General features: G+C 43.8%; 1 protein-coding gene across 1 annotated transcript in view; it reads right to left on the bottom strand.

Annotated features, from left to right (window-relative positions):
* Positions 1–9,031, bottom strand: part of DYNC1LI2 (dynein cytoplasmic 1 light intermediate chain 2) — a 43,179-nt gene extending 34,148 nt beyond the window's left edge. Inside the window, exons 1-3 of the mRNA XM_019535890.1 lie at positions 8,909–9,031; positions 8,678–8,751; positions 7,214–7,330 (exon numbers count right to left, since the gene is read on the bottom strand). Coding sequence (XP_019391435.1) covers positions 7,214–7,330; positions 8,678–8,751; positions 8,909–9,003 — 286 coding nt within the window. The 5' untranslated portion in view covers positions 9,004–9,031. The remainder of the gene's footprint in view (positions 1–7,213; positions 7,331–8,677; positions 8,752–8,908) is intronic.
* Positions 9,032–12,361: the final 3,330 nt, after the last annotated feature.

Below are 12,361 nucleotides of genomic sequence, written 5' to 3'. Positions count from 1 at the left end.
CATTTGTTTTCCCTACTTTCTACAGAGCATACATAACACACAAAAAAAGGGAAAGCAAAAGCTGTGAAGTCGGAACTGCGACTGCACAGACATTACACAGTCTAATATGCATCAGTTCCATGCATCTTCCATACAAGCTCTCCTCATTCAGTACTTGGGAACGGAGCATGCCTGAATATGAGATGTACAGTGAATGAATAAAGTTGACTGAGGAACACTGCCTCATTTGCTGCAGTATGTAATGAATGAGGCAGGGGACTGATAGTCTCTTCTGGTGAAGCAAGGCCTCATCAGTCCAGATAACCACATTCCAAGCTCTCAGACCCAGCTCTCCTAATCCCTTTGTTTCTCATTTCCTTCCCCTCCTCACCCATACTCCCTCAGCTCTTTGTCCTGATTCCCCAACCCAGGCTAGCTCTTGTCCTCGCCATGTTTTGAGTCAGGCTTCATGCTGCCAGCTGAAGAAAGTCTCCCTGCCCTCAGTTCTAGCACAGGTCAACCCTGCTGGGAGCAACCACCCCAGGAACGGCCTGCTTCCCCCACATGGGATCTTTCGAGCTTAGCAACCAAACCCTTAGAAGTTGTTCAAAAAAATGCACACAGATTTAACACACTTATACATCAGCCAAAGGTAAGTATTACCTCTACCCCTAGAGCATTAAAGGCACATTTCTTACACAAAGGCAATCCCCCAGACAAGTTTCAATCTTGCCATCAAAGCCCAGAGTTATCAGAACTTCAAACTAATTCTTTTAAATAAGGAGAGAAAAAAACCTTTATTCCCCACCCCTCATATTCTCAGTAATAACTGAACTATTTTTGCTGGAGTTTACAAAAAACAGCCCAAGATAGGCCCCTAAAAATGCAGCCTAAACAACAGAAGATTGGCAAAGTTATAAGCAATTCAGAACAGACTCCTGTTTCCATACGGTACCTTTGTACGCTCCGAGTAACCTGAAGCACAGTCTAAGCAGCATTATCAGCTGCACGTATACTCAAACCAGATCCGGACTGGGATTGAGGGGTGGGGAGTGCCTCACAGTCTAGATCCAGACCCACTTTTGATAGTAGGGCAAGTAGCTCAGCATAAGTCATGCCTGAGCTGCTGTGTTGGCTCAGGGAGTCACTGAAAATGGCATTTGCCCCCTTGCCACCAGAACCCACCCCCACTGGGGCTCCTGTACCATGGGATTCAATGGAGGGCCCTGCAACCAAATTCCCAGCTCCCCACAAGCCCAGTGGACCAGATACCATGGCTTTGTGGGCCCCACCTTTGACATCCCTGATCTATCCTACCAGCTGGCTGCAACCCCCCGCCTCCTCCATCCCCCCCCCCACAGGCAGTTGTAAACCCCACCCTGCTCCCGGCCAGCTGCAACCCTCCCAACCCCGGGATGCTCCACCACCCCACCAGTCTGAGTGCTTCAGCCGCACCTGCCAACCACCGCCCCGCACTAGGGGGTGGGCAGAAGGGGGGTGGCAGGCTGCTGCCTGCGGAGGGGCAGCAGTGCAGGCTGGTGGCAGCAGCAGCACAGGGTGGTGGTATGAGGCACTCTGTTGTTGTTCCCCCACCCCCATCATTCTTGAGGGGCAATTTGCTAGTGCTATAATAAAAAGGCAACCAAACTGTCTTCGTTGCTCCCTCCTGAGGAAGAACAGCTTCCCCCAGCTCTCACTCTGGTACTGCTGTCTAAGGGAAGCTGTGGATCTTCAGTTCCCCTGTTTCCCACCCAACCTCACAAAATGGCTGACATCAGAGTCCCTGCAGTGACAGAAGTGTTCTCCCATTAGGCAGAGGAAGAGCCGCTGGAGCCACTCACACTGGCACCAGTGGGGAAGAGGAGACTTGGCTCAGGAATTGAAAGGAGAGAAGAGGCTACAACGTAATGATATAAATTGCTTTTCTAAAATTGTTTAGTGTTTATATGCAAGTCATGATCTTAAAAATAGCACATACAATACAGTACATTGGCATCTACATTTCTCCTAGTCGTTTGGTCAGTGTCCTGCTTAACATAGACACTGCTAGTAAGTGCTGCAATTCTACCACAGAGGATGATGTATTTTTATTTGTATTGTAGATAAGCAAAACTATTACTCTGATAATAAATCTAACTACAATTTTAAGTTATAGACACTTCTCTCTCTCTTAACATGCAAAAATAATATTCTGCAAAATTAACATCTATGATAATCCGATTCCACTGCTATAGCAAGATCTGTTTTCACTGCAATACTAGGCACTTGTCATAAGACCAAGAGTTTTAAGGTATGTAATTAATTTAAGCCTACTTTCCTCATGTTCTAAGATTACGTTTTATTTTGTTTTACAGAAGAGAGTTAACTGCTCATTAAACAGGACCATAGCAAATCCAGCTATCCTCATACAGTTAAGCTAATGAGCAAAATACTTGAGTTTGCATCAAGAGATGCTAAAATAAAAAAAGTGTACAGAATAAGAGACTGAGAGTATCTATGTTTGAGATATTGCTTATTTCTTCAGCATAATCGCTTTTATGGTGCCTTGAGCTGCAATCTCTTAAAAAAGAACAAACAGACTTCAAAAAATAGTCCTTGGTTGATTTACTACTTGGTTCATTCACGTAAGTTATTCAAGCACCACCACAGAAATATAGGTCAATAATTGTTTTTAATTATAAACTCTGTTCACCCATCCTACTTCCTATTGGTATCATTAACTTTGTACAGTTACTTGCTTACCCAAAGGACTGTGGGTTTTTAGTGAGCGCTGCATTTGCATATTGCTCACTTGTAAGTCATGACCTCCAACATACCCAGCCTTCAGGAAATTCAGCCAGACCCAGTCTGCAAGCAAAAGGTTGCTGACCCCGGCTATGGTTGTAGCGTAGAGCAGTAGTCTCCAAAGTGGGGTGCACGCAACCCAGGGGGTGTGCAAGACTATCCATTGGGGTGCAGGAAGAAAATATTACAACTTCTATTTCTATAAATATACATATATTGGGGGTGGGTACTCAAAAATTTTTTTACTGATAGGGGTGCGCAATCAAAAAAAAGTTTGGAGGCCACTGGCGTAGAGAATCATTTAAACTTGCAGTGTTTATCAAATCATATCCGCCCAAAAGGCAGCTAGACATCTGTGATCCAAACTAAGAAAATAAAAATCATGTCCTGTGAAACAAGACACAATCTTCAAGTCAGAAGCTCCAAAGCCAAAATGGAGGCTCCCATAATAACCTGTGTGCCAAGAGCACCTGGATCAGGCTGGAAGAACTAATCCAACTGGAACATCTTTTAATGATCTTGCACAGACCCACTATGAAGCACAACTAACTCAACTTTGTGACAAACAGCAATGCAGTAACAGAATGATGCTACTCTGGATACGTCTGGAGCTATCAAAAACCACTTGGATTGCAAATGAAGCAGTCCAGTAACGCTACAACTAATATGCAGAGATGCACTTAATTAGTTGAACACCAAGTTTAATATCACATAACCACTGCCTCCTGCTTTTGTCTGCTGTGCACTGTTGCTTGAAGAACTGCCTCTTACCAGCAGCAAGAGAGATTTTAAAGGGCAGTTTATATGACTAGATCTCCTACATGCACTGCCAACTACAAATGCCAATTCTTGGGAAGCTCACCAGTCCAGATGGGATACATACATGGTGATCACAATGGATTGGGAAAAGAGACGCTCAGGAACAGCTCCTAGTAATCCCTAGAATTCCTTTTAACATAGGAAATCTGAGTTGTGTATTTTTAATGAATTTCACAACATCATAATAAATGTTATTCCTAATGCAGATAAGCTAAGAAGCCATAAACTACAAGGAAACTGTACCTGAAGCTAATGATTTAGAAGGATCCCAGGTGTCCCTGAACCTCTTCTGGAACAAATGCCTTCACCTAGACAGTTTGGGCCAGCACCCTAGAAAGGAGATTTTTCAGGCAAATTCAGTAGTGGATGTGTTCCAAGACAGCTAAAGACCCAAGCAACTAAAGTAGTTTGCACATTAAATTGAATGATTAATGTCTGGCAAAAGATAGAAGCGAACTGGCTAGTTATTTAACTAAAGGACTGCATAAATAGCTTGGCACCCAAGACAGATGTTGTCCACAGCCAAGAACTGGGCAGATGCTGCTGGTGTGGGAGGAAAGCCAAAAGACAGCATAGCTACGAGCAATAATGTTGCCTCACAAAAGAGGCATTTTCTACAAACTGGCCCAATTGTTGTGTGAAAAGTAGGCATTTTAGACCACACAATCCTGAGGGAAAAAGGCGAGAATCATAGGGCAAAGTAGAGCACATGCTTAGAAATCTACAGTAGTGCTATTTCAAGTAAAGAGACTAAATAATTTCCATATGGATCAAGGGGAATAAGCATCACTCCCTAGACTCTTGAACTACTAAGTCTGCCACCTTACTCCCAAAGACAACACAAGGGGAGAAGGAAGCAGATAATGACTCTAGTCAAGTTCTTTTTCTTTTGTCCTCCCATAATTAACAGTTTCAGGAACCAAGGCTGAAAAACCTAAAGATACCAGAGAAGGTTTCCAGTAGCCAAGGCTGAAAAACCTAAAGATACCAGAGAAGGTTTCCAGTAGCACAGCAAAGCGATATGAAGGCTTTCCTATTCTGACTTAAATTGAAGTCTTCTAGAGACCTATGGCTGATGTGATTTCCCTTTGTCGTATGAAAGCTTGGAGATTGTAGATGGCCACTCCATTAACATACAGGTCTAAAATGTCAAATAAGTCATGAGCTAAGCTAGTGGTATGATCTTGAGCACTATATTCCTCTGTTTTGCTGCGTTTAGCTGCTCCTCAGAAACATCCTTGATTAAAAGGGATCTCTTCCCAAGGAGAAAACTGGTACGTTGTCATATCAGTTTAGTTCTTGGCCATAGTTACACAGAGCACTTGATTTTCACTTCAAGGGAAAAAAATCTGGCATGTCTGGCTGATGGATGGGTCTCACCTATTTTCCTACATAGCTTACTGGCTGCTGATGCTAACAACAGGAGAGAATAAGAGAGTCAGGAATTGGATTTTTTTTTTTTTTTTTACAGGCCCTGCTAAAACCTTTTACAGATGTGACTCATGCAAAGGCCTGAATGAATCAAGCCGTGCCCAACAGTGTATTTGTACTAAAAACCTGAAGTTTCCAAACAAATTGATAGATGACAGTGTAGACAAGAGGATCACATCCCCAACAGGGATTGAGGAGTGAGAAATCCCTTCTTCCTGGTTAAAAGTATTTTTGCATATCTCCACAGCCTTTCCTTCCTCCTCTAAACAGGGAAGGCTGTCAGAATACTGGGTCAATGAAAGGGGCAATAGTGCAGATGTTAGTACTGCAGAGTGACAAACATGGCAGGGAATCATATACATTTATTGGCTTGGGAACTACAACAGGTTTAAAGACAGACCTAGTATCTTCAAACTGACTGGTGAGGACCTCAGCCAGAAAAGCCCCATAGGTTAAAGAGGATGACCAAAGGAACCTAAGAAAGCAAGACCTTCAGAACCTGGATGGCACTACTGAATCTGTTCAAGAATCACTCAGACCTCCCAGGCCACCCAAAAACTAACCAGGAAATTTTATACAACAAAGTGTTTTTTTCCTGTAAGTAAGGTGGAGGTAAGCTAACCTTCTCCAGAAGGAGCTCTCATGGCTACATGTCCTGACAATGGCACTAAAGAATCATCACCAGTCAAAGATGGCATGAATACCAGTCCTGAAGTGACAACAGTAAAACCAATTTCTGACTGAACTAAGGCAGACATCTCAGGCTGAATCCTCAGAGCGCTAAAGAGCTCCATACTAACAGCTTTGTTGTATGGTATTATCTTTCTTGGAGCATAACAACAAAAATCTCTGTGATACAAAAGGAGCCCCCATCCCCCACACCAAAGCTAGGGCATGTTTGTTTAGCACTTTCTTCAGTTCTGAGCAAAGTATCAATGTTGAGAAAGTAATTCTGTGGTGTACGTAATTCAAAGGGAAGACTGGCCTCAGCAATGAAAAGTTCAAGCACAAAAGATTTCCTTCAAGCTGGGGATGTCTAAGTGCTCACTGAAGGCATACAAATCCATCTAGCAGAAGCGTCTTTAGTTGGCACTGACTTGCCTGACACTGGCAATGAGGACAGTCTACTCTTACTCCACAAGGGAACAGAGCACATCTCTAATCCAAGTACTAACCTCAAAAGGCAGAGCCGCCCCACTGATTACTGATGTAAGCTTAAGGGTTATAAGCCACATGCACAAGTTGGAATCTGGGGTACTTGATATTCTTCTTGCTATCTGTTTTCAGGGATAAAGAAACATTTTAATCCTAAAGCTGTCATAAACAGTAGTCAGCATCATCATTCCCATGTAGAGACAGGAAAAATAAGGCACAAAAGTTAAGTACTTTGCCAGGATCAGAGAGAAGATCAGAAGTAGAACTGGAGAGAATCCCTAGGTCTCCCTGAACCAACACCAGTGCTCCATCTGGTAGACCTTCACCAACCCATTACATTGCATCTTGTCTCCAGCAGGCTGGGAAAAATAGCAATGAAGCAAGCAGTACTTTAACAGCTCTGGGAAGAAGAAGGAGGAGGAGATTGAGATGCACTCTTACATAGGGGAAGGGAAAAACTAATTCTGTCAGTGTCTTAGTCTTCTTTTTACTCACTGAATAACCTTTACTGAAATTTCTCTCTTATGTAGATAAGAGTAATCACCTAGCCAACATGTATAAAGATACAGGAAAATGTGGCCTACATACAGCTTGCTTTAAAAAAAAGTTACAAGACCCAGTAAATCCAAATTTAGACTGCAGGTTGCTCTTGGACATGTCACTTTAATTTTTCCCCACTGCAGGAGCATGGATTGAGTTGCATTTGTATATGATTATAAGCAGCTAGAATGATCTACCAGTCTATCAGCATCAGCAAAATATCTACCCTGAAAGTAAATGGATCCTCTGAGAACATGTTGTTCGAAGGTATTTTGTCTCCTGAAGAGGCCAAGCTGTGAGAACAGTGAAAGAGACAGTACTCAGTGCAAAATGCATTTTTCTTTCAACAGCTACATCACTTTCTTGCGACATACACAGTAACAGAATGCTTAACCCAGCCACTTGGGTGTAATCCAAAATACACACTACTAAAATGCATAAAAATTACAAAAACCTATCAGTGACTTGATTGGTGCAACGCTGTATGCAGACGTAGCAAACTCACCATCTCTGTCTTCATCATGAATATTTAGGTATAGGTATTCCAGCCCTCTTCCTTTCTTGCCATGCTCCGCTCCTTGTATTTTAGTCATAAGTGTTGTTTTACCTGAACCGTCGTCACCTGCCAGTAAGTTTGTACAACAAAAAGATACGTTCAGAAATCTGTTCTTTGCAGAATAGGTTGTTTTTAAGTGTGCTCAAGTAGTCAGGAAAAAACAAAACAAAACAACCAGTCTTGTTTCTAGGGGGGAAGGACTTGTTTTAAAACCTCCATGCAAACAGTTAGTTGAATTTATCACTAAGACTACAACACACTGAAGACATATGCTAAGAACATAATACATAAGGATAGCTAACAAATGGCACAGAGTGCTTGGCAGCCTGGACACTACATAGTTCATGTGAATGAACTTACTGGAACGAGCTGAATCCTAAAAAGTAGAGGAACGGGCACTTAACAAAAAGCAAAGTTTACATGGACAGGCACCAATCGCAGGTGCTCTAGGTCTGGAGCGAGACTCACTTCCTGGGTTTCAGCCAGGCAAACAACACTTTTGCAGTCCAACTGACCGAAAAACCAGCTGTTCTCCACTGATCCCAAACCATGTCACCAGAAGTTTCAGATTAAGGCGGCATCTAGACTGCAAGCACGATGCCGTTTTAAACCTGCATCTAAAAACAAAACCAGGTTCAGATAAACCTATCAGCTTCCACCCAAGCAGAGACCCCCGATTTACTTCAGAGCCTGAAGTCATCACCTGCCAAGACAATGCCAACAGCAGGTCCCACCTACACGGGGAAAGAAGTGACAGCCCTGGACAGCTTTAAAAACCCATTTGGCTGAACCGGTGAGCGTGCAAAGCCCAAGGCCTATGGATTTCAATCAGCTGGTGTAGAAATTTTACTAACAAGATCGTAAATAATAGTGTAGCAGTTAGACTTCTACAGCAGACTCAGCCTCCAAGGATAGGCTGATAAGACTCTGAAATGAGCAAATCCTATTCACTTTGAAGTCTGAAGTAAGTTTCCTCCCTATTAGTTACCATTTCAAAACAAACATGTAGCCAAAACCCAGTTTTGAAATAATTAAGAGTTTTCCCACACTGCCCTGATAGTCACAGTGGAAAATTCCCACCTACGCGCACATCTTGTCTGTAAACTATAAATCACCTCTAACAGTTTTATTCAGGGCCTCTGAGTTCGCTCAGGGTGCCCAGCATGCTGAATAAAATTTGAGATTGACAGTGACTCTGTGTCTTTGGGAATAGTTTCGCAAGGGGTCACAAACGCCTCAACACTGGCACCCATGCAATTGCCAAGGCAGGGAAGCTGCTGCATTTCAGACCGAAGTACGCTGGCACTGGGACCCGGACCCATGTGAAAACCCCTAGCCCCGCGCAATGATGCAGGCCCTGCTGTGTGTGCTCGCCCCTCTGTGGCAAAACACCCCCCTGCAGTTAATACTCACCAAAGACGAGGATGTTTTTGCCAGACGGCAGCTTGGACCGGGAGCGAGTAGACACCTCGCTCAGGATGGAGGACCTGCGCGGGGAGAAGCGACACGGGGCTCGGTTCGGCTCCGGCTCCCCCTCCCTCCCCGCCCGCCATTACTCAGCAGCGCGACCCGCCCCCACTCCGGGGCCCCGCTCGGGGCCGGGCCGGGCCGGCCAAGCCGGGCCAGGCAGGCCGCGCCGCTCACCACAGGTTCTGCCCTTCCTCCTCCTCACTGGGCAGCTCGGCCGCCCCAGGCCCCTCCGGCGCCAGCAGCTTCGCGTCCGCTAACACCGGCGCCATCTTGCCAACTGCAGCCACAAAGAGTGACCTCACCCGGGCCGCGAGGACCCCCCCCCCCCCACCCGGGCTTAAGCCTCCACCCAGCGCCCCGCCCACCCGGCCCCGCCCCACCGCCCGCCGGTCCGGGCTGCCCGAGCTGGCGCCTGCTCCGCGAAGAACAACCTCCCAGCGGCTCGCAAGCAGGCGCCGCTGCGTGGCCAAGCGGAAGGAGTCCTAGGCGGGGCGGGGAGGAGCAGCCCCGGCGGCTTTCCGTTTCAGTCAGGCAGCGACACGGCCAGCTATGGCGGGGTGGGGTGGGACCCCTGTTGGGAGTGAGAAGTCCGCGCCGCCGCCCGGCACCTTAGCGCCCGCCCGGTCCCAGCGCCGCGGACGTGCCTGGGCCCACGTCTCTGACCACCCGGATCCTGCTGGTTTTCTGGTTTTAAAAAATCCCACAATTTTCGATTAAAAAAAGTAAGCCTAAATCCACAATTTTCCGTGATTCAGATGAAACGCTACTGATAGATATCTCTATAGAAATATCTATTGCATCAATCTATAGCCATATATTAATTTATCAATAGATATATGTATATAGAGAGAGAGAGAGAGGGAGAGAATGTTTTGTCTGAATCATGGAAAACTGTGGACTTAGGGTTACTTTTTTTTTTTTTTTAAACTGAAAATTGGGAATTCCTTTAAATTGAAGAAAACCAGGACCCCTGGTGATCACCCCCTGGAGAAAGATGCCGATGCTGTTCCTATTCAGTTCAATAAGATCCCTGCTCCATGACCAGACAACTGTTGCACTTCCCCTAGCAAAGACGGAGAGGGTCTCAGCACCAAAAACCCACAGGAACAAGACAAGCTTCCAGTTCCTGAACTGGTTTTTAAGTCAGGTGGGAGCAAAGCAGCCAGAAGTAGTACGTAGGGGAAAGCCAGAGCTAACTGGAACATAAAATGATCCCTATGGTAACCTCATTTACCTAACGAGCTAAAACCAAAAATGAAATAGTAAGCTGGTCAGTGAAAAAGGAAGGATCCTCCTACATCCAGAGCATGGTGCAAGTTCTAGATATTCAGAGCAAGGCGTGCGACTGCTTTGTTCAGGAGTGGTCGTGAAACAAGTTCTGCTGGAAGAGAAGTGAGATCCCAGCCGAGTGCCACAGTTCAACACCATGCTCAGCTCGCGCAGTACTCTGGACAGCTCCCCAGCCATTAATATCAGACAGGAATTAGAGGTAACCTCAACACACCAGCTCCCCCTCTCAACGTTTCAGACCTTCTCAAAGGACTTTTTGTACAGAGCATTTTAAAGAAACTACTCGTGTATTATCTTGGCATCATTTAAAGTAACATATACTGAATCCATGAGCCTCTTATTAAAGCTTTGAGTTCTAGGGCTGTATGATTTTCTATAAAAAAAGATTCAGGGGAACAAATATCTAACTTTTGAGAGTAAACTTCATAAACATGCCACAATCGGTCATATACTTTTCAAGGGGTCCAGAGGGGGCAAGAGACTTGCAAAGCTATTATAGGCATTGGGACCCAGCCTCCGACTCAAGAAAACATCATGCATCTTATCAGGATCATCCATTCAGGGGCTCTCATAACCATTTTATAGCTTCTCTGAGTTCTCAGTTTTCAAATCTGCATTGTTTAGTGGTTATATTAACCAATGAGAAGGCACCTTTCTTAGAAAAACTGCTTTCCACTTGATGTTTTATAGCATGCTTTAGGACTGCCAATTTAAAATGCCATAATGTATGCCAATCCATCCTGGTACACTTGTACAAATATTTCTCACTGTTTCTCACAAAAGATGAAGATCATAGAATCACAGAAAATTACATTTGGAAGGAACATCAGGAAATCATCTAGTCCAACTCCCTGCCCAAAGCAAGCCTATCCCCAACTATATCATCCCAGCCAAACTTTGTCTAGTTGGTTCTTAAAAACCTCCAAGGATAGACCTGTCTGTCTGGGTAACCTGTTACAGTGTGTTATAGCCCTTAGTGAGAAAGTGTTTCCAAATATTCCCTTGTTACAACCTGAGACTGTTGCTTCTTGTTCTGTCATCTGCTACCACTCAGAACAGTCCAGCTCCACCCACTGTGGAACCACCTTTCAGGTAGTTGAAGGCTGCTGCTAAATCCCCCCTCAGGCTTCTCCTTCCTAGACTAAATAAGCCTAGTTCACTCAGCCTCTCCTCAGAAGTATAAGATAGTAATGTAAATGTTTATGACAGTCTTATTCTGATGCTATTGGGGAAAAAAGGGAGGCAAAGAATCACTTGTTAGCCCTTTGCTCTCTCTAAATGGTGACTTCACTTGTTCAATGCAAATTTGAGAAAACAGAAAAATACCCAAAAGTAAAAGAAAAAAGATTGGACAGCAGCTTAGTAGCGAGAACTATGAAGATTTCATTGAACTGGATAAAAGCATTAATGGCAAACAGAATATGTGTAGTTTCAGTTAAAATAACATCTGAAAGAAATGGCTACAATTTCAAATGCATCTGGTAAGATATTAGAGTGATCACTATAGAAGAACTTGAAGCTCTGGGGAGCATTGTCCAAGCAACTTGGTGTAACAGCAAAGCACAGAAGGATCAGCAGAGAGGGGTTGAGATCTGCTGAAAGATGGACAGGGAGTAAAATCTGCTACTGAGAATGAAGTGGATAATGTGAATGACTCCAATATTAAAGATCATGATGAAGATTCAAAATCAAAAGCTTCCAAAAAGCCTGAGCTGGCAAAAGAAACAGAAAATATTGTTTTTTCTCTTAAAGACTATAACGGAACATAAATCTGAAAAGGGGAATGATTGTTCTGGCTACATTTCAGTACTCCAGAATCAAAAAGAAAGCAATGCACTATTAAATGAAAGAAAATGTGAGGTCTTGTATAACAGTGAAGATAACAAAGATAGCCTAATCACATACTAAGTAATGTGGATCTGGATGAAAGGGCTGCTATGACGACTACTTGTAAGACCACTGACCAGTGTTTACATACTCATTGAAAAGCCATCTACTAAGGCTCAGTATCAGTACAGAACAAACAAAATTTGTTGCAGAGAACTGAAAAACTTCACTTATGTTCGTCAGTAAAAAAAACCTCATTAGCATTGTCCTGTTTATATATTACTCTTCCTTTTTTGCTTTTTTAAAAAAAATCAAAGTTTAAAGCAAGCATATGTATCCTATTTGATAACAGGGTCAAGTTAGAGAGATTTTTCAGGTTGTCTGATAAAGCAAATGTGTTTCAATTTTATTGGTATAAGGTGTACTTTACATAAGCATTTTCACAATTATAATGTACCTAATAAATTTAAAATTACATTTAAGCTTGCAAAACAAAACTATTCTTGCAAG

Source organism: Crocodylus porosus, unplaced genomic scaffold, assembly GCF_001723895.1.
Source record: "Crocodylus porosus isolate Cpor-Errol unplaced genomic scaffold, CroPor_comp1, whole genome shotgun sequence".
Taxonomy (NCBI): domain Eukaryota; kingdom Metazoa; phylum Chordata; order Crocodylia; family Crocodylidae; genus Crocodylus; species Crocodylus porosus.
This window is presented reverse-complemented; position numbering and strand designations above follow the sequence as displayed.